General features: G+C 44.8%; 1 protein-coding gene across 3 annotated transcripts; it reads left to right on the top strand.

Moving 5' to 3' along the window:
• The first annotated feature begins 5 nt into the window (after positions 1-5).
• Positions 6-23,079, top strand: LOC134034848 (glycogen debranching enzyme-like). 3 transcript variants are annotated; one of them, XM_062479509.1, is made up of 34 exons: positions 6-144; positions 679-832; positions 1,446-1,656; positions 1,967-2,136; positions 2,699-2,902; positions 5,399-5,580; positions 6,451-6,562; positions 6,894-7,020; positions 7,226-7,328; positions 7,420-7,517; positions 7,617-7,756; positions 8,198-8,385; positions 13,434-13,557; positions 15,183-15,346; positions 15,442-15,543; positions 15,770-15,925; positions 16,061-16,211; positions 16,409-16,533; positions 17,083-17,195; positions 17,285-17,419; positions 17,564-17,694; positions 17,855-17,991; positions 18,268-18,401; positions 18,591-18,766; positions 18,965-19,067; positions 19,328-19,553; positions 19,753-19,864; positions 20,102-20,237; positions 20,416-20,528; positions 20,738-20,949; positions 21,073-21,170; positions 21,394-21,481; positions 21,587-21,720; positions 21,898-23,079. In XM_062479509.1, exons 2-34 carry the CDS (start codon positions 751-753, stop codon positions 22,013-22,015), a joined length of 4,605 nt encoding a protein of 1,534 aa, XP_062335493.1. In that variant the 5' UTR covers positions 6-144; positions 679-750; the 3' UTR covers positions 22,016-23,079. The 3 variants fall into 3 exon arrangements, with proteins under 3 accessions (XP_062335493.1, XP_062335494.1, XP_062335492.1); XM_062479510.1 differs by having other exon boundaries at positions 125-144; positions 682-832; XM_062479508.1 differs by lacking the exons at positions 6-144; positions 13,434-13,557 and adding exons at positions 312-461; positions 14,613-14,736.
• The last annotated feature ends 11 nt before the right edge of the window (positions 23,080-23,090 follow it).

Raw genomic sequence — 23,090 nt, forward strand, 5'->3', positions numbered from 1 at the left:
CACCGTCAGAGGACATAAACGGTAATATGTCAAAAGAGGTTGGCAAAGTGTCCCAATGACGCCACGCCCCCCAACCACTGCAATTGTACCCCAGCCCTCAGAGCTGGTCGTGCGCAGTGGCCTACTCACTCGCGGAAGAACAAGGTGATTTTGCTCTTATCGAATTAACTTGCTATGCAACCATAGTCCAATGTAGGGGGGTGAATCTATGTGTATGCGAATCCTGCAATGCACAGTCAATTCTGCTTCCACGCATTCATTCAGGTCTTGCTGGGCTGTATGCTGCGTGCATGTCCGCATGTATATCTCCAAATTTAGTTATTTAGTACTATTCGTGCTCTTAGATGTTTATTTGACAACAGTTAATTTGACAAAATGTTCAACTTTGGCAGTTGATTTTCACTTTGACATGGCAATCTTGAACAATATCCGGATTGGCGACACTAATTCGTAGTGTGCAAGTATGTTTAATTGAATTAGTTAAAAACACTTTGGAAGATCAGCGTCCATTTTTCTTATTGTGGGGAAGCGGAAAGTACACTGAAGTTATGCTCCACTATTGAGCAACTCAGGTTCTGCCCTTGAATTTACGCTTAAAAGCCAAGTAGATGAGCAAAGATCATACTGTGGGGTCAATCCATACTATCTCATTACCCCCTGTCTCCCCCTCTATTGAAGTAGAAGGAAGCGGGGTGACTAAGGGGCATCGCTTCCCACATGTAAAGGGCATCCTAAAAAAGGAACGAGAAAATGGTCCGCGCCAGACAGACCCGCGTATTGCTCCTAAATGACATGGAGAGACTGGAGAGAACTCTGTTCCGGCTAGAGCAAGGTACGCCACTACGATTTCTATTATAAACCATCTTGTTATGAATGAGCCTATACTCTTTGTTGTCACTTCATAGAAGCAATACGCATGTGTTTAAGAAGTAGTATTAAATAATTCAAGTGGGTTTATTCAAGTAGGGACTGATTTCTTGAACTATTTAAACTCTGTTTTGTTATGGCAAGGGTTTCAACTATGACATATTTTATGAAGGTACATTCAAGTGTAAAGGTTAGTAAGGCTTAAGAGATATTAAACTAAATATATTGTATCTACTTGTAGTTGAACTGACACACCCACATGTGTTCTGTGGCTTATATCTGCAAACCTACTATTTTCAGCAAAATAGGCATAGATTTGGTTTGCCGTTTAGACATTGTATATATGTGTGTATGAACAGGAAATTCATGAGGACAGAAATGTAAACGTCCCACTTTCAGAAGTCCACTTTCTGTCCTTGACAGGTCACTCGTCGTTATGTAATATTACCACCATGGCATGTGCCGGGGGGACACATTGTACAAGCACAAAATATGTACTCTTCTACACACTCCCGTCTTAAATTGTCAGTAGCTTTTAGCCTCTCTTAAGTGTTATTCAATACTATATGACCCAACAGGCTTTGAGCTCCAGTTCCGCCTGGGCCCCACTCTGCAGGGAAAGCATGTCTATGTCCACACCAACTACCCAGCAGAAGGAGAGAAGTTTGAACGTGTTAAGTTCCGTCCCCTGGACTGGGTCAACACCGCAGGGAAAGAGGATGACTCGGACAAGTACTGTAAACTGGACCTGAAGGTGGCCGGCTCATATCAGTACTACTTTGGTTGTGGGTAGGTCCCTTCCCCTCCCCTCTCAGTGTGTGTGTAAAGATGGGAGTGTTGATTTGCCATGAAAGCAATCCCACCGTCATTACCCACAATGCAAGTGACTTGTCTGACGCATCTTCCTTTTATTTGTTATGAAGTGGGTCAAGTTACAGATATGTTTCTCCCCTTTCCGAACCAATATGGTAGCAGTGTTAGGATTCAAATGTTTACATAATGTATAATATACTGTATAATGAGGAAATGTAGGGTAATACTTCATCGACTGATTATGCCAGTGGTAAATCCTTCACTTTCTGGGGGCTTTGTGGGTCAGGAACAATGAGAAGGTGGGTGGTGGCTACATCGTGGTGGACCCTGTCCTGCGTGTGGGGGAAGATAACCACGCCTTGCCGCTGGACTGTGTCACCATCCAGACCTACCTGGCCAAGTGCCTCGGACCCCTGGACGAGTGGCCTGACAGGCTCCGGGTTGCCAAGGAGACCGGTGAGAGGGGCATCATGGGAAGTTGTATATTGTAGTGAGGAAAATAGTTGTATTACACTTCTGGGACAGCTTACGGTACAATTGTGGCATGTTTAGGTTCACATTAGAAGCAAACTAATATTTACTTATTGTAGACCTTAAAGTTCTTCATATTTGACATCATAATATCTTGAAACGCATATCTTCAATATGGACATGACAAAACACAGTGTTTATCCTGGTTATTTTTTGCCCATGCTCATCCCAGGGTATGTACGCATAATTGTGTTTGACAATATGATGGGACTGTTTAAGTAGTCTGCTGGTCATTGAACTTATCCAGTATTTGCAACAAATGAACCCTGAGGTCCACCTTGCTGTTGTTGCTTCTCATCAGTTCATTTCAACATGAATATTATGTACATTTGAAAAGGAATCCAATGATGTTTACACTAACCACTATTAATGACGCAATAGACACATTTCTTCATTGATCCAGTAATCCATAGAGACTAGACTAGTCTTATCAGTCACAGAAATCAACCATAAAAATCTATCTTTTTTTTCTTGGTTCTCTCTCTAGGTTACAACATGATCCACTTCACTCCTCTGCAGAAGCTGGGCCTCTCTCGCTCTTGCTATTCCCTGGCTGACCAGCTGGAGCTCAACCCGGACTTCTCTCCCCCGGGGAAGAACTACACCTGGATGGACGTGGGTCAGCTGGTGGACAAGCTGAAGAAGGAGTGGAACATGGTCTGCATCACCGACGTGGTCTACAATCACACAGGTTAGCTCTTTACTCATTCATGGGATTCAATACGATAGATATAGACGCGGGCGTGTTAGTTCATGGTCAAATTAGGTTACCTACAGTATGAGAGGGGATTTTACGACATAACGTCAGTTAATTCGAGGCCAGATGAGGACGCCTTTCCCTCTTTTCGAATATTGGCAGTTGTGGTAGGTTAGTGGGGTGTTTTAACAATGCTGGCGAATTTGTCTCATAAATATGACATCATCCTACTTCTGTTCATCATTCAGGTTGTGGCAACTCTCTTGCTGCTAGGCAGCAGCAGCAGAATTCCGATCTGCTTTTTGGCCTCTACTTTCTGTTGAGGGTATGCAACCTGTTGCTGACAGCCAATTAGACCCTTCAGACACACACAATGGCCGTTTAAAGGTAGTTCCTGTTGTTGTTGTTTGCAAACAGGAATTCCCCCTGCAATGTAGGAAGGGTATGCCACAGTGCTGAGTCGACCTTTGATGCCTGGTCTAGAACTATCTGTGCTGACCTCAGAATGGCCTTTTCCTCTTGGCCAGACCAACGTTAGAGCTGCAGCTGTGGGGCTTGCATCATGGTCTCAGTTTGGACTAGGACAGCCTGCCAACCTGGCTTGATCTTATCCACACTGAAGGTAACTGAGGTGAACACATTCTCATAACCCCATGACATGGCGTCTTAAAAGACCAGAAGCACAGGACTTGAGTATCTTCGGCTCCTCTTTTAGTCTGATAGTGGGGGGAAAAGTTGAGGGGATGGGAGCCTGTCAAGGCCCCAGTCGGTCTGATGTGCTTTGGATTGTGTGCAGCAACATTCTGCTGACCGAGATAGAATAAAGCAGTTGTCCTGGACTTTTCTATTTATAGATCGTGGAAGGATTGATGAGTGCTTTAGGCTGGAACATTGCAGGACTATGTATTTGGAATGGACGTGATTGCCTCAGGGTTTCTTAGTGTTGCTCACTGTTTACTTGGATTTGAGTTCAGTTTGGTAATGAATCCAGGCTTTCCCGCAGAAAATGTGTTTGTTAAGGTGGTAGGGTGGTGTTTGCTCACAGACTGGACGGGACGGGGGCAAACGGGCACGCCGTGGTTGGCGCCCTCTGCTGGTAGTGCGTTTAAATGGATGCACTTGGGAAAATGCCGCCCCCCTCTTCATGCCGCCCTAGGCTGCTGCCTATGTCGCCTATAGCAAGGACCGGCACTGGGTACACATGTCATATGTCTTTTTGGTGTTGCTCTGCATAGCTGCATGCATGCTAAATATAGCAGCCTGCTATTCTATATGGGTGTCGACACATACAAAACGTGCTAGTTAGGCTGGAGCAGCCAAATTGTATACTGAAGCCAGCTCCCTCAAATAAGTTAATCAGTTATCGTAATAGCCAATACCATCATATTGTAGGTTCAGTTCGAAACATATTCTTTTGAGAAATATGTGACAGAATCCCATCAAGAATCTGTTAAAAATAATAGGAGAGGTGTTTGTCCTGGTAGCTATCCAGTAGATTTTCTTTCATCTATTGAGACAGTTTTTTTTCCAGGAAGAGTGACAGAGATCACTGCCATTAACTTGTATATATTCAGTCATTATGGAGTCCAGAGTTGCCAAGGTGGCTTGGTCAGAAAGGGACACCATCAAGCTCCAACATGAAACGCAATGTACCAGGTCAGAGAAGATCCCCTGTCTAAATCTATAAATGTTCACGTATGTTTGTGTGTGTGTGTGTGTGTGAGAGAGAAAGTGTGTGTGTGTTATGTACGGTATGTGTTCTCAGTGTAACACCATAGGCCACACTAAGAAGGCCAGTGAAGGAAAAGCAAACTTTTTAACTGTTTAACCTTGACATCGGTCTACGATTGAAAACACGAGTGAAACACAACCATACCATAGGAATTTCCTGGATTATAGAGTAGAATAATGAGTTTGTTAGATTAGTCATTTAGCCCTAGATTAGTTTGTTTGTAAATGTAAACGTACCTGTACATGGAGCCCCCTACTGTGTGAGGTGATGTCCTTCTACATGTGTTCAACTAGGGTTTCCTTTGGCCCTTGGAATCATTGAAAGTTTGTGAATTTTTGTGAAAAAAAGTCAGGGGCTTGAAAGTTGAAAAAGTACATAAAAGGACATGGTTTCATTGAAATTGTTTGAATCTTGAATCTCTACTCTTTGCAAGAGTAGAGATTGAAGATCTTTGCCGTGCTAGAGAAGGCAAGAGACAACAAAGTTTGCCGTCCCTGTAACACGGCAACATTGAGAAGTGTTCACACATTCAAGCCTCTCGCTCTCTTTAATTGTTGTCTGTGAGCTTCTGTGAAGCCTGCAAGTTCTCATTATGAAATAGCAATGAATATTGATCCTTGTCTCAAACTATGCCATTGGGTCCTTGAGTTTGAGGCAATTGGGCCTGAAAAGTCATTGGGTTTGAATGTTTAAGAAGGTGTGTGGGAACCCTGACGTATCCTATGTATTCATCTGAGGATCCCCTCCATTCTACCCAGCTGCCAACAGCAAGTGGATCCGGCTTCACCCAGAGTGTGGCTACAACCTGGTGAACTCACCCCACCTGAAACCCGCCTGGGTGCTGGACCGCGCCCTGTGGCACCTCACCTGCGACCTGGCTGACGGGGTATACGCCGAGCTGGGGGTCCCCGCCCTCGTAGAGACCCAAACGCAGCTGAAGGTGAGTCTGTCGTTTTTTAAGGCTTGTCGGGTGCTCGGTGTATTTAAAGGCACTAGTCGGATCCGAGTATGGATTTTTAAAAGGAGGTATAGCTCCGATTTGAATGGGACGTGGTTAGAGCTGATTTTGACTGCAGATTGAGGTCGCCAGTTGAAATCCCACCCCTGTGGTGCACGTTGCTTTGGATAGAAGTGTCTGCTAAATGAATACCCACAAGTGGGAGATTAGTGATGCCTAAGTACAGGGTTGGATGAAGGCACTGCTCTAGCAGTGTGTCTGTGTCTGTTCCCCCAGGCACTGTTCTAGCTGTGTCTGTGTTCCCCCAGGCACTGTTCTAGCTGTGTCTGTGTTCCCCCAGGCACTGTTCTAGCTGTGTCTGTGTTCCCCCAGGCACTGCTCTAGCTGTGTCTGTGTTCCCCCAGGCACTGCTCTAGCTGTGTCTGTGTTCCCCCAGGCACTGCTCTAGCTGTGTCTGTGTTCCCCCAGGCACTGTTCTAGCTGTGTCTGTGTTCCCCCAGGCACTGCTCTAGCTGTGTCTGTGTTCCCCCAGGCACTGCTCTAGCTGTGTCTGTGTTCCCCCAGGCACTGCTCTAGCTGTGTCTGTGTTCCCCCAGGCACTGTTCTAGCTGTGTCTGTGTTCCCCCAGGCACTGTTCTAGCTGTGTCTGTGTTCCCCCAGGCACTTCTCTAGCTGTGTCTGTGTTCCCCCAGGCACTGTTCTAGCTGTGTCTGTGTTCCCCCAGGCACTTCTCTAGCTGTGTCTGTGTTCCCCCAGGCACTGCTCTAGCTGTGTCTGTGTTCCCCCAGGCACTGCTCTAGCTGTGTCTGTGTTCCCCCAGGCACTGCTCTAGCTGTGTCTGTGTTCCCCCAGGCACTGCGCCAGCTGCTGTTGGAGGAGGTCTACCCCAAGCTCAAGCTGTGGGAGTTCTTCCAGGTCAACGTGGAGAAAACAGCGGAGCAGTTCTTGAAGCTGCTGCAGTCAGGTCAGAGTGGTGGTGGTGTTCTTGTTGTTGTAAAGGGATGGGAAGCAGACGGCACATTATTACGTTGGTAACTGTTGTGACACAATGCCCTTAGCTTCTGAGGTAAATATGAATTTCCACCTCCAAAACCTTTGCCTTTGATAGTTTTCAAAAAACAAAAAAAAACATATATAATGATCGACAATTGTCTTAGGTAAGGGGCTCGCAAACAGCATTTAACATACAGACTAAAATGACACAAAAAAACATTAGGTAACTAAGTAAACGCGATCATTTTTAGCTCTTTGACAACCTGTTCTAATCCCATCCTGTGTGGGGCCTGCTCCTCCAGGTAGTCTCTCAGGTACAGCAGACCCTGACAGCAAGAAGCAGTTAATGATCCTCCAGGACCCCCAGTGCAGGCGCTTTGGTAACTCTGTGGACATGTCCTCTGCCCTGGAGATCTTCATACCTCACCGGTGGGTCATTACATGAGATTAGAACAATGCTACACATCCAATACCAAAAAACATGGATTAGAACCTGTGTACAGGTATCAAGAGTTGTGATTTGGCAAGAAGGCCTTGACTTTACTGTCACAGGCCAGAGGACAGTTATACCTTCCAGAAGTGTTTTGTTGATAGTGAAGTGAGGTGTGACAAGTCTGTTTTGTTTGTTTTACAGTAATGGGCCCTCGGCCTTAACAGATTGCTGTGACTTGTTCAAGAAGAAGCTTGAACAGGTTAACCTGGAACGGGTTAAGGAAATGCAGCATCACCAGGAGAAGGTATATGCTTGTACGCTGTATGTGGGTGTGGGACTGTCTATGCTCTTCTTGATTCACGGTAACACTCATTGTTGTTTTCTTTTGCGCTCAGGCAATCGACTGCATCATGGGGACTGTAGTTTACGAACGTCTTGCAGACCACGGGCCTAAGCTTGGACCCATTACAAGGAAGGATCCACTTGTAACAAGGTACCGGATCTCTTGAACTGGTCGGTTTACCAGTAATAATGTGTCCTTTAATTTGAACAGAAAAAGTTCCAAACTAATTGAACATCTCTTACTATTCAGATATTTCACCTTCCCCTTTGAAGAGGTGACCTTCGAGCAGGAAATGCAGCTGATGAACCAGGCTGACAAGGCTTGTCACTTCCTGGCTCACAATGGCTGGGTGATGGGAGACGACCCACTGAAGAACTTCGCAGAGCCTGGTCAGCTTACCTCAGCCTATATGTAGCTAACGCACGGTAGCTGGGCTAGTTGACATCCTGCTAGCTAGCATGAGGAGTAGCTAACAAGTGACCTAACCTAACAAATGTAATGTTTTGTATTTTTACTGTATATTTTGTGGTGTTGTACATTTGTAGCCCCATATTCACGTACACTTCACTAAATTCAAAATGTGTTATTGAAAAGACAACCATTACAACAACCAGTGTGTACCAGCAGGGGGTGCTAGAGATTTGTGCTTTTTCTTCAGATGTCAGAACTTTTTTCTTCAGTTCAGATGTCATTGCCAGGACTTATATTCCTTGGGAAAATTCATGACCATGCATAGATCTCACTTTACCATAGTTAAAATAACAGTTTATTACTGTCTGCGGGTCTATTTCTGAGAGACCCATCAGGATGATGATTTGCTTCTTGTCCAGGTTCTCAGGTGTACCTGCGGAGGGAGCTGATCTGCTGGGGGGACAGCGTGAAGCTGCGTTACGGGGACAAGCCCGAGGACTGTCCCTACCTGTGGGCCCACATGAAGATGTACACGGAGATCACAGCCAAGCACTTCGCTGGTGTCCGCCTCGACAACTGTCACTCTACACCCCTGCACGTGGCTGAGGTAATTTAATTTTGAACCTCAAGTGTGGTTGATATCTACCACAACGTTGGACAAGAATACTCAAGTCTTACGTTGCTGTAGATATCAACCAGTACCATCGTTAGACTTGAGGTTCTTGGAGTACCAGCATCAGGGCTTTTATTGGGTGTGCTTTGCCTACGGCAAGGGCACAACCTTTGTTCTCTCACATATATATTATTGGGTGTGCTCAAGCCTTCGGCGAGAGCACAACCTTTGTTCTCTCACATATATATTATTATTCTTTTTTTTATTATTTCTTTTTGCCCCCCTAAAACTCAGTCAATATTTGGCCTACATAGACAACGTAGGTGTCAAAAGTTTCGTCTTGGTAGCGATTGAGTTGCTTCTATTGGAATTTACGTTCCGTTGCATGGTTTAGGTTCAAGTTAAGTTTTTGTGGCGAAAAGTGAAGCTAACGGTGGCTAATTTGCTAGCCACAGTCACTGACGTTACTAACGTCACTACGTCACTAACGTCACGAAAACACGCGTGACTACCTTTGGCAGAACATTCGTTTCGCATCTGTTAACTTGGGGGTAACTATAGCTTTACTGCAAGGCAGCTGCAGAAACGCCACAAGCAAAGAGGCCAGGGTGATAACTATTTACTCATTTTACTTTGTGATATGACACACAATTGTGATGTGTAATGTACAGTATAAGCTGATATTATTAAGGAAGTACATCTACTTTCGGGAAACAGTAGTCTACTATTTCACTGAAGTATTAGCATCATGACATTAGCCTGTGTTGCCCGGGCAACACATACTACAGTGGTCTATGATGTAGCGTTATCTGTTTTCAATCGTTAAAATAAACATTCCTCACATATACATTTTCGTTGTAGGATTTATTCTGAAATTAGTAAACGATTTGTTGGTGAAATTACCATTACCTGTGGTTTCAAACCAGTGTAGCTCACTGCAACGCTGTAGCTTACGCGAGACACACTACAAAAACATCTACACTACACAGCTGTTTAGGAAGTCAAACGGCGACAGAACATGTTCGGCACTCCCCTTACTTAAATCAAAAGTCTATCTAACTACTAACCTGAACTTCATTGCCACAGCCTAAACGTTGTCAATCTGTTCATGAAAATAATTATTTTCAGCTTAAACCATACAATGGAACGTTAAATCCAATTCAACCAACGCAATCGCTACCAAGACGAACACAGCAGTAGTCTAGTACTGTACCGTAGTAGTACAATTTACCAGGGCAGCTTCTCCACACAGGGCTATATCGCACTTGGCGTTGTTACTGACAATGATCGCTACCAGTGAGCTTTTTATGAAAGCGATTTTCCACTAAATAAATGTCAAGCTTATTTACGTTTTTGAGGGCATATTTTCAGTTAGCAGATGGTACTGTTTGAATCGCGATTCCATCTTCTACTGCCGGTAACGTCGTAGAATAATCTTCAAAGGGGGTTCTTTATTCATGAATGAATGCAATATTATGAGAGGCCGTATAGGCCATAATTCATACTTGGTCTCACATACATGCCATGACCTCACATATATACCATTATACTCTCACATATATACCATTATACTCTCACGTATATACCATTATACTCTCACATATACACCATTATACTCTCACATACACGCCATGACCTCACATATATACCATTATACTTTCACATATATACCATTATTCTCTCACATATACACCATTATACTCTCACATATATACCATTATACTCTCACATATATACCATTATACTCTCACATACATACCATTATACTCTCACATATACACTATTATACACTCACATATACACCATTATACTCTCACATATACACCATTATACTCTCACATATACACCATTATACTCTCACATATACACCATTATACTCTCACATATACACCATTATACTCACATATATATTGCACATAAACTGGCATACTCTCTTACACACACAAAAATACCGTCTTATATGCACCATCATAATAAAGTATGACAATATATGTAAGAGACAAATAGTATGTGTGAAACAGAAAGTTATTATATGTAAGAGAATAACAGGATGTGTAAGAGAGAATACTTATCTATGTGAGAGAGAATACTTGTCTATGTGAGAGAGAATACTTGTCTATATGAGAGAGAATACTTGTCTATGTGAGAGAGAATACTTGTCTATGTGAGAGAGAATACTTGTCTATGTGAGAGAGAATACTTGTCTATGTGAGAGAGTTTGATTGAAACGGAAGGCAGTTTGATTGAAAAAGAAGTAGTACTGAATTCTCAGTTCCTGATTGGCTTACACATGAAGAAGGATTTGGGGTAGATGTAGCTAACGCCCACCTTCCCTATCAAGACGAGACTGAGTGACATGATAAGATGGCAGAGAGTGGGCGGCTTAATGAAGCCATTGGACTCATTAATAACATTTTATTAATATTTTATTAACATTTTATACTCCAAATGCTGCGGCGTTATTGTAGGGAGGACAGACCCGTTCTTGAATTACGTTTTTGCAGTTATTCCTGGGGAAATTATGGAATTAAATTACATATTAACTATACTAAAATACTTGTGCACAATAATATTTGCTAAATGTAGACGTTTTTAAAGGTTTTTAATTTGACCTCGAAGCCTTTTGTGAAAATGAGGCTAGTTTCACGACAGCGACTTTGGATGTATACTAGGCTACTTTAACATGTTAGCTGATTAGCCAGTACGAGTGAGATATGTATACAGTCACATTAACAAACCTCTTCTTTGTAAACTTAAATACGATGGGAACACATCACATTAACAATTCCAAAACGCACCACACGCCAAACAATTTTTTTTGTCAAGCGTCTCTAAACTCAGATTCCGAGTCGGATCCATGAAGCTTTCGTTGCAGTGAATGGGTGCGGGCACTCATCGGGCATAGGGGCCTACACTCAAATAGGATCTTAAAAGTCCCAACTGGAAAATGTTGTGAACAGATTGACATCAAGTTCAGTTTGTGGCATTGAAGTTTAGGTTAATAGCCAAGGGTGTAAAGACCACTCGGCTAATTAAAGACGTCAACGGTTAAAACCCCAGTGCCACGGGACGGTATTCACACAGGCATTGGCTTTAATTTAAATGATAGTTTGTTTCATCAATTGAAAAACTGATCTAGGACTTTTGACTCAAGTAGTGGGGGTCGGTATAGCTTCCTAAACAACTATGGAATTCTACATTTGAGTTTTTTAGTGGATTTGCTTGAATCGTTGTCAGAAATGTTGGAATCAAAGACGACAGCCATCCACAGTGGCTATTTCTAACGCTAACGATGAAATGCGCCGGCTCTTCAGACCTGGATCAGGTGCATCACGGAGCGGCAGCAGCACTCTGTCAGGAGTCTTAACCGAAATACTGCGGAGTTTGATATTGGGATTGCGCCATCACTTGGCTGGCATTAAGACGAGCTCCTGACAGAGTGCTGCTGCCGCTCCTTGATGCACCTGATCCAGGTCTGAAGAGCCGGCGCATTTCATTGTCAACGTTAGCGTTAGAAACAGCCCCCGCGTATGGCTGTCGTCCTTGATACAACATTTCTGACAATGACGCCTTAGGATTTGGAGTATGCAAAATGTTATTGATGAATCCATCTTGTCATGTCACTCAGTCTCGTCTTGATAGGGAAGGTGGGCGTTAGCTACATCTACCCCAAATCCTTCTTCATGTGTAAGCCAATCAGGAACTGAGAATTCAGTACTACTTCCTTTTCAATCAAACTGCCTTCCGTTTCAATCAAACTCTCTCACATAGACAAGTATTCTCTCTCATATAGACAAGTATTCTCTCTCACATAGACAAGTATTCTCTCTTACATAGACAAGTATTCTCTCTCACATAGACAAGTATTCTCTCTCACATAGACAAGTATTCTCTCTCACATAGACAAGTATTCTCTCTTACACATCCTGTTATTCTCTTGCATATAGTAACATTCTGTTTCACACATACTATTTGTCTCTTACATATATTGTCATACTTTAGTATGATGGTGCATATAAGACGGTATTTTTGTGTGTGTAAGAGAGTATGCCAGTTTATGTGCAAGAGTATAATGGTGTATATGTGAGAGTATAATGATGTATATGTGAGAGTATAATGGTGTATATGTGAGAGTATAATGGTGTATATGTGAGAGTATAATGGTATATATGTGAGAGTATAATGGTATATATGTGAGAGTATAATGGTATATATGTGAGAGTATAATGGTGTATATGTGAGAGTATAATGGTATATATGTGAGAGTATAATGGTATATATGTGAGAGTATAATGGTATATATGTGAGGTCATGGAGTGTATGTGAGAGTATAATGGTGTATATGTGAGAGTATAATGGTATATACGTGAGAGTATAATGGTATATATGTGAGAGTATGATGGTATATATGTGAGGTCATGGCGTGTATGTGAGATCAAGTATGAATTAAGGCCTATACGGCCTCTCATACAATATGAGTAGGCTATATTCCTTAAAATATAACGAGAAGGGAAAAACTTAAAAGGACGTTTAAGTCATAGAGATTAGGTCAATTTTTACACCGGTCTGCCAAATGTATTTGTTTTGATTCAACGATGAGGCTGCCTCTTGCAGGGGAAATGAGAAGACATCTATTTCATTCTACACTTCACTCGTATTTTCAGTTGTAAATGAGCTGCAAAAAAATGCTTTTAAATCTATGTAATCTTTATAAACAATAAGTATGCATTTTTATATAAAATATACAGAAATATCAGTTGTAAAAATGTCATTCAAAAACGGACCCCTGTGCAACCGACGCAAGCAAGCACACCCTACAATTTCCCCAGAAATTGTACCCTCTCTAGTTAATTATGTCATTGGTGCTACCCATGTATATCCGATCAAGTCCAAAATCATCTTCTGTAACCTCTCCAACAGTATTATTCTGATACCTTTCTCTCTTTTACCTCCGTAAACGTTTGAATTGAACATTTCACATGAAGTATTCTAGTCTGTGAGGCCAGTAAGCCTGGTGTAACTGTGGTGTGTTGTCTCTATAGGCTATGTTGGCAGCTGCTAGGGCAGTCAGGCCTAACCTGTATGTGATAGCAGAGCTGTTCACCGGCAGCGAGCTGATTGACAATGTGTTTGTGAATCGGCTGGGGATCACCAGTCTGGTCCGAGGTACTTGCCAGCTCTCCGCGTGAGGTTCAGCTGACTGGAACTGAGGGGTGTTCTGGAAAATGGACTGTAGCGAGTTAGCCAACTCACAATGAATTACACTTAGTGCTTGTTTATGTCTCTTGGACATCTAAAAACTATGCCTTGATGTGTTGGGATGTTTGGACTGTAGTAGTATCAGTAAGTTATGAGCTCAAAATCTTTTTCTGACTTTTTGCATTTGGAAAGTGAGTTGGCTAACCCTCAGTTAGCATTTTCTGGGACATCCGTTCAAGTGTAGTGAGAAAAGCATTGTTCTGTGCATGGTGCTAAATCTTTGTACTTTTGTCCCTCCCTTTGCCCTCTCTCTCTCTCTCTCTCTCTCTCTCTCTCTCTCTCTCTCTCTCTCTCTCTCTCTCTCTCTCTCTCTCTCTCTCTCTCTCTCTCTCTCTCTCTCTCTCTCTCTCTCTCTCTCAATTGTTCAATTGGCATACTCCACTTACCGTCTTATCTTACAACATATGCTAATACCTGTATTTAAACAAACTCGCTGCCGTTTTCATTTCACTGAATTCCTTGTATTCATATCTGACATATCACCAAATCCATCTTTTAAAATAACATATCTAAAAAACATAATTAATTGATCCTACCTGTACACCAACTGAATTCCTCCTTTATTCTTCCTTCTCTCTGTTCCTTGCAATTGACCTGCATGCTGCTAATGAAACTACATTTGTTCCTTGTGGTTGTTGCATGTTGCTCATTAAAACCGCACGGCTTCCTCTTGTGTGTGTGGTCTTAATACCGACTTCTTGCTAAGCTCATTCGCTTGCACTCTCTTACTTGCTCTCTTTTCAACGCTTTATCGCTCTCCATCTCGCTGTCCCTCTCTCTCCATCGCTCTCCATCTCTCTGTCCCTCTCTCCATCGCTCTCTATCTCTCTGTCCCTCTCTCCATCGCTCTCTGTCTCTCTCTCTCCATCGCTCTCCATCTCTCACTCCACCTGCTCCATTCCCTGGTGTGTTGTTCCTCTCTGGGCTCCGTGCGTGTGCGCTCTGTGCTCGCCGTGCTGTAGCACATGCTGGATCACGCTCGCCAGCAGCGGCCTGACCTGTATGTGGTGGCCGAGCTCTTCACCGGGAGTGAGGAGCTGGACAATGTGTTTGTCACTAGGCTGGGCATTACCTCTCTCATCAGAGGTAAGACGTGCCGGCCCAAACGTGCCGTACTCACACAGTACACCCAGGAAGTAAGCCCATGCAGTACTCCCACAACACTCAACAATATTCAGTTGTTACAGTACGCCCATATACAGTACAATGTACTGTACACACATGCAGTACTTTCACACAATACTTGGAATAGTTTACTGTTTTTACAGTACTCCCATAGGCTATGCAGTGCAATGTACACTGCTCCAATATACATACAGAGCTAGGAAGATAGATTGTTGTTTGTGCTCAAATGTGTGTGTGCGTTGCATGGATATGGTCATAATTATAGAACAGCCTGAACGTGAGATGACATGTCTTAAAGACATTCAGGAGTGTCTCTTGCCGTGACGTATTTAATTACTGAGTTGACGGTTGCCAGTCACCCACAAAGGTACATCGTGTGACTGCGTGCGTGTGTGTGTGTGTGCCAGAGGCCATGAGTGCAGGGGACAGCCAAGAGGAGGGCAGACTGGTGTACAGGTTTGGCGGGGAGCCTGTGGGCTCGTTCGTCCAGCCCAGTCTGAGGCCTCTGGTGCCCTCCATCGCCCATGCCATGTTCCTGGACGTCACCCACGACAACGAGTGCCCCATTCAGGTGGGACCGCCAACCAGGATTCGAATAGTGTTGTGGAACTGTGGCTGTGGATGGACTAATGTACTCATATCTCTCTCTCTCCTTGAATACTGTAGATTCGCTCCGTGTACGATTCCCTCCCCAGCTCTGCTATCGTCTCAATGGCCTGCTGTGCTATAGGCAGCACTAGAGGATACGACGAGCTGGTCCCTCACCAGGTGGGTAAACTGGAAACAACAGCAATTAGCGTGGATGAATGGGCAGTTTCATAATGTGTGTATGTGTGTCTATGTATATTTGTTTCTGTGAATCTGACATTTTCTGTCCCCTGGCAGGTGGGTAAGATGTAAACAACAACGCCAGCATGCATGGATGGACAGGTTAATGGGATGTGGTTAGTGTTTGCCTCTTTGTCATTCCATGTTGTCCCTGCCTCCCCTCCAGATCTCAGTGGTGAAGGAGGAGCGCTTGTACCCCCGGTGGAATCCAGGCGCCAAGCCCGCGTCCCCAGGGGAGGTGAATATCAGGACGGGGATCAACGCTGGCAAATTGGCCCTCAACAAGCTGCACAAGGAGCTGGCCGCAAAGGGCTTCTCTCAGGTCAGCTCGGGAGAGTGGAAATGTCATGCAAATGCTCTGCCTGTGTAGTCACGCTTTACAGGTTATTAAACAGGATTTAACTTGCAGAACTATACCTGTGTACTTTTGTTATATGGTGTGTGTGTGTGTGTCCAGGTCTATGTGGACCAAGTGGATGAGGACGTAGTGGCTGTGACCAGACACAGCCCCAGCACACACGAGTCAGTGGTGGCTGTGTCTCGCACTGCATTCAAGAACCCCAAGACCCACCCTTACAAAGAAGATGCCCCCCCCATGTTCATCCCAGGTACACACACACACACACACGTGTGTGTGTCATGTGGGGTCATGTGTTTTTGCTGTATGTAAAATTGCAATTCAGGGCAGAGTATGGGTAAACGGTCACAGTCAAAGAGATGTATTTGTCATACGCACAGTATTACAAGGGTCATGCCTAGTGTGAAAATGCAAGGCAACGTGGGAATAACGTTGACATCTCTACAGGTAAAATAGAGGAGGTGGTCCTAGAGGCCAGCACTGTGGAGAGGATGTCCGGGCCCTACAGCAAGGACGAGGACAACATCAACGGGCTGCCTGGCTACACTGTGGAGCTCCGAGAACACATCCAGGTGCACATCTCTCTCTCGTTCTCACCGTCTCTCCCCCCTCCCTCCCTCTCTCTCTCGCTCGGTCGCCCTTTTCCTTCCTCTCGCCCTCTTTCTCGCTCTCTCTCTCGCTCGCTTTGTCTGTTTTGCTCGCCCTCTTTTTATTCCCCCCCCCCTCTCTCTCTCTCTCTCTCTCTCTCTCTCTCTCTCTCTCTCTCTCTCTCTCTCTCTCTCTGTCTCTCTCTCTGTCTCTCCCTCCACCATATTGCTTCCAACGTACAAAACTGCTTAGTCATTCAGATCTTACAGTGACCAAGCAAAAGTTGACAAAGCGTTTTTAGTGCTTTTATCTCCCTCTCTATTTATCTCCCTCTCTCTTTCTCCCTCCCTCCCCCTCTCTGTCTTTCTTTGAAAGCCACCCCTCCCCATCCCCTGATACTTCGTATAAAGGGGAAAAAAAGGGATCGTCTCACATTACAGGCTTTGTCTGAAGACCCGTTGTTGTTAGATGGCTTTCTGATTGTTTAGCACAATGGAACGTGAGAACCCCGCCAACGGGTGTCTTTCTTTCAGCTGAGGGACAGCAAGATCGCGAAGCAGGCGGACGTCAAGGCCAAAGGCCGCAGTGAATTCATCCAGGAGATCGCGTTCAAGCACCTCACTCCTGGGAGTGTCATTGTCTTCAGGTACCTAACACGTGGCATAAGGACGTATCCAGTCATCTAGTCACTAAGGGGCTAAAACTCCTCTGAAAGTCTTCCCCCCCCTCCTCCAGGGTGAGTCTTGACCCCACGTCCCAGGAGATGGTTGGGATCCTGAGGCGCCACCTGATCCAGTTCAGCTCCCATTACGAGGCAGGGAGTGTGCAGGGTGACCACATACCTGAGATCCTCACCTCTCCTCTGGACTTGTACGTGTTCCCAATAACAGAGGAGGAAGTCACTTACATTGCAGTACATATATGCCATACTTTTTGCCATTTATATGTATTTCTTTGTGTATCTGTTTTTCCCTTTCCGTCTCCCTGTCCAAACACACACACACTGTCCTCCAGTATCATGTCTAACCTCACACTGGCAGACATGAACATGTTGTTATTCCGCTGTGACGAAGAGGAGAAAGAGGATGGGGGAGGCTGCTACGGTATCCCTTCCTGGATGCCTCTCAAGTATGGTGGCCTGCAAGGTACAAATCCTGCATGGGGCAAAAGTCTCCCAACCCTCTACAGTGCAGGGATTTCAATTCCTGTGTGTTGGCGTCCCTGGTCAGGACATTTCCAAATGGACATTAAATGATGAGTTGGTTCACTTAAGATGAGTTGAGTGGCGTTGTTATTTTGCCTCAGGTCTGATGTCGGTGATGTCAGAGATCCGTCCGAAGAACGACCTGGGCCACCCGTTCTGTGACAACCTGCGTCAGGGTGACTGGATGATCGACTACGTCAGCAAGCGCCTGGTCGCCAAGGGAGGGGCCCTGGGGGAGGTAAAAGATTAGATTTGTACCTTTTGTTATGTACACGTCCTTCCCCCTTTCAAACACACGCGCACACAAAAGCCCAAGCCACAAACACACCAGTAAACTTTTTACATTTCTCTTTTACTATATATACAATTGTATTTTGTACTATATATATATATATATGTAGATATGTAGGCAGTATACTGTACGTACCGATAGTGACCATAGTGGTCTAGTGACGGTGCAGCAGTGATCCAGGTTGGGTACACTAAGTGTGTCGTGTGTTGCCGTGTCCTCTAGGTGGGCGCTTGGTTCCAGGCCATGTTCAGCTACCTGAAGCACATCCCTCGCTACCTGGTGCCCTGCTACTTTGACGCCATCGTCGTTGGGGCCTACTCTACAGCCCTGGATGTCGTCTTCAAGAACATGTCCGGGTTAGTTTGATTTTATGTGTCGGGCCAACTTAGGAGACCTCAAGTTTTGCCTGGAGATGGAGGCGTGTAGGCCGTTGTGAAACGATTCACGTTCTTTGTGCATTTGTTTGCTTTTGGCCCCAAACCAAAACACACCGCCCATCATGCATCACTTTGAAATGTGTGTCTTTCTCTTTCTGGCTCTCCTAGCTTCGTGCAGAATGGTTCCACCTTTGTTAAGCAGCTCGCTCTGGGCTCAGTGCAGATGTGTGGGGTGGGCAAATTACCTGCCCTGCCCCCCCTTTCCCCTAAACTCAACGATGTGCCCTACCGCCTCAGTGACGTCACCAAGCAGGAAGAGCAGTGCTGCGTCTCCATGGCGGCAGGTCAGAGACAGTGTTGTTGGCTACTGCACTTAATGTTATTGGCCGGGTTTCCCAGATTCGTTAAGAAGCTCTAAGAGCTTCTTAACGAATCTGGGAAACCTGGCCATTGTATGCGCACTGCTAGAAGAGGCACACTTTTGCTGCTGTTAATCGAACCGACACACAGTTATACGCTAAACAAATGTTTGTTTGCCTCAGGTCTGCCTCACTTCTCATCGGGGATCTTCCGTTGCTGGGGCAGAGACACTTTTATTGCCCTCAGAGGCCTGATGCTGGTGACTGGCAGACACCTGGAAGCCAGGTCAGAACCTAACCAGCAGAAGAGGGGAGCGCAGGGGAGAGGAGAGGAGAGGGGGAAGAGAGTCAGATAGATGGAATAGAGGTATGGTAGAGTAGAGGTCAAGAAGAGGTAGGTTAAATAGAGGTACGGTAGAGTAAAAGTAAGTAAAGGATTGGGTTAGATTGGAGAATACCGTCAACTCCATTCAGTACAGTACCCTACTGTATCAATCAGACCAGAATACCCATCTACTCACGCTGGTCTAACCCCGGTTTCCATAGGAACATCATCCTAGCCTTCGCGGGTACCATGCGCTACGGCCTGATCCCCAACCTGCTGGGCCAGGGCACCGGCGCCCGCTACAACTGCCGTGACGCCGTGTGGTGGTGGCTGCAGTGCATCCAGGACTACGTGCGCTTGGTGCCCGGCGGAGCCAACATCCTCATGTGCCCCGTCTCCAGAATGTACCCCACCAACGTGTCTGAACCGCAGCCCGCAGGAGCCTGGGTAAGATGGCGGGGCGAGGGAGAAGCTTGAGGATCATGATGTTGTCATGAAACCAACTGTGTGTTTGTACTGTACTTATATGCATGTATTTATATGAGAGAGAGAGAGAGAGAGAGAGACATAGGATAGCTAACTGTATTGTATGATGATATACTTCTCCTTGTTGTCCCTCCGTGACCCCGTGATGTCACTGTGGCAGGACCAGCCCCTGTATGACCTCGTCCAGGAAGCCATGCAGCGTCACATGCAGGGGATTGAGTTCAGGGAGCCGAACGCTGGCCCGCAAATTGACAGCCACATGAGTGATGAAGGCAAGTTGTCCAGGTTCCATACATACGTCACGCTTCCCTGACGTCCTCAGATAACAGGGATTTGTCTCATTTAGAAAACGACATGGTCCATGTTTCGTTTGGCTGTATGTAAATGTACTGTAGATAAACAGGAAACCAATTAATATAAGCAGTTATAATCAAAAGATTCTGTAAAAAAAAAATAATCCTTTAATTCTCCTAAAAATGATGTTGAATGTTTGTGTCACTGTCCCACAGGCTTCAATGTTGAGGCCAAGGTCAGTGAAGACACCGGGTTTGTTTATGGAGGCAACCGTCATAACTGCGGCACCTGGATGGATAAGATGGGAGAGAGTGTGAAAGCTCGCAACAAAGGTGTCCCAGCCACACCCAGGTAACGTGTGCACTCGGCTCATTCCAATCATCTTTTAAAGACTGCCTACATTATGTTCTACAAATAGATAGAATATGTCTATAGCACGTTTGATATCCCGTTTACAAAACGTACAGTACGTGTTCCGTAGAAAAGGCATGTATTTGAAGGTAGTGTGTGTGCGTGTGTGTGTGTTCAGGGATGGATCCGCGGTGGAGATAGTGGGGTTGTGTAAGTCCACTATCCGCTGGCTGATCCAGCTCCAGAAGAAGGGACTGTTCCCTTACACCACCGTCACCATTCGTAGAGAAGGTACTCTATGGGCCCCCTAATAACCAATAATTGTGTTCCTTTTCATACTATGAAGTTCGTAACCCATAAAAATTGGGTATATATATATATATATATATATATATATATATATATATATATATAAAAAATCTGACTTTTATCCTAAATTGATTTTGTTATCGTCATTCCATACAGTGTGTTCGTTCATGGTACTCTGTGATCTATTCTAGATCGGAATCTCTCTGTGACCTATGAGGAGTGGGACAGGAAGATCCAGGAGAACTTTGAGCTGAAGTTCTACGTGTCCCATGACCCTCAGGACCCCAACGAGAAGCACCCTGAACTGGTCCATAAGAGAGGCATCTACAAGGACAGCTATGGCGCCTCCAGCCCCTGGTGTGACTACCAGTTACGATCCAACTTCCCCATTGCCATGGTCGTGGTATGTAAGCTATGTGTGTGTGAGTGTGTGTGTGTATGGGTGTTTGTGTGTGTGTGTGGGTGAGGAGTGATGTCCCCCCCCCCCCCCCCCCATGTCCTCACTGTGTGTGTGTGTGTGTTTCAGGCCCCTGAGTTGTTCACTGTGGATAAAGCCTGGGAGGCCCTGGATGTAGCTGAGAAGAAGCTGCTCGGGCCCCTCGGGATGAAAACACTGGATCCAGAGTGAGTTGGATTCACCCCAGTCTGCCAGACAAGGGTTCCGGTCAGGTTTACTCCTAAGACCAGCAGTGCAGGGCTACAGAGCTAGATATACAAGTACACCGCTTATTGTTTTGTTTGTTACTTTAATCTTTCAATGGCAGACATAACAAAAACCGAATCCTTGGCAGAAACGTGTGACTTGTCACAGTTGTGCAGCTTGACATTTCTTGTCATCCTCCTACAGTGACATGGTTTACTGTGGAGTTTACGACAATAGTCTTGATAATGACAACCACAACCTGGCTAAGGGCTTCAACTATCATCAGGGACCCGTGAGTGTCTTTATTGCTCCTACCCACTGTCTCCTGTCTAATACTCTCTGATGCTTCTCTCTGGAGGCCATTTTGACGTCTCGTGGGGTCATGTTTCCTTCTCAGGAGTGGCTTTGGCCTGTGGGATACTTCCTGCGAGCCAAGTTGTACTTTGCCAAGAAAATGGGGCCTGACATATACAACAAGACTGTCTACCTGGTGAAAAATGTCCTTTCTCGGCACAACATCCACTTGGAGAGGTACAATTGGTGACCACACTGGTGACTCTTTGGGTCAAAGTTCACCCAATAATAATAATATGGACTGTAATATCCACTAACATCTGTTATTTGTGTCGTGTTTATCCTCAATCCATGTGACATTGTCAATGGAGATACAGAATATCCACAAGCCCTTTATTTTCTCATCTCCGTCAGGTCGTCATGGAAGGGCCTGCCAGAGCTGACCAATGAGAACGGCCAATACTGCCCCTTCAGCTGTGAGACCCAGGCTTGGTCCATTGCCACCATTCTGGAGGTCCTGCATGACATGTGACCAGCGAGACCCTCGTCCCCTCAGCGCTCTGCCAGTCTGCCTGTCCTCCATGAACTGTGAACCAAAACCACTAGCTTCCTCAATACTCCCCGTCAAACAAGACTGTGGAGGTTGAACACGTTTCCCTGTCTGGTCTGTGATGGAGGACCACAACTGCAGTCCTGTCAAGTCTTCATAGCCTTCCTCTGTGACAGAGCTGATGTCTACTTCCTCATCACTGTGTGTCAGCCTATTATCTCTGATCTACTATGCAAGAACGTTATCTAATACCTCTGGTGTTTTGAGGCATACTAGATTTCGCACACTGTGCCACCCTTCCTGTCTTTCTGGACTAAAACAACTTCATGGATGAAGAGAAATTCTCAACACACACATTGTATGACTGTGACCTGACAAATCCCATAGATTGGCATCATAGCTCACTACTCGAAAGCTTTGCCCAGTGGATGACCTTAGATAGCTCTTAATGCTGAGTCAGAGTGACAATGCTGGTTACTTTGTTTCGTGTCAATGTGGTTTACCTCTACGTACGTGCCATGCATGGTTTTTCTGTCACTCATCAGTCAGGGTTCGAAATTAGGGGGGGCTGAGGACCCCCATAATAATTGTTTTTATTTGAGGGTCCCACAAAACTAGCATTTTTCATTATGTATCACGTCAGTAGACCTTGATATAATTTTCAGGAGTGAATATCAGGTAGGCTAATCTTAAATTATTGTACAAAATATTCAAATTCCAAACCTAAGATTTTGTAACATTAAAAAGTGATTAAGATATGGATAACATAACAAAATACTAATCAAAATGTTTTATGATACAATTGATGGGGAACCACAACGAGTCAGATCATTTCGAACCCTGATCTGAGTAAATCTGCAATATCATTAAGAATTACAATGTGGCATGTTTATTCTTATATCTGCACTCTTAAAATTTTGACAAGTAGGATAATTTATAACTATGCACTTGTGTGATAAGTAGCATGCATCCCATCATTCTCGTTATTAAAACTAGCGTGAATCACATCAGTACATCAGTAAAGAAATAAATGCTGAAGTCATCAACTCCAACTGTT

This window comes from Osmerus eperlanus, chromosome 15 (assembly GCF_963692335.1).
Source record: "Osmerus eperlanus chromosome 15, fOsmEpe2.1, whole genome shotgun sequence".
Taxonomy (NCBI): Eukaryota; Metazoa; Chordata; class Actinopteri; order Osmeriformes; family Osmeridae; genus Osmerus; species Osmerus eperlanus.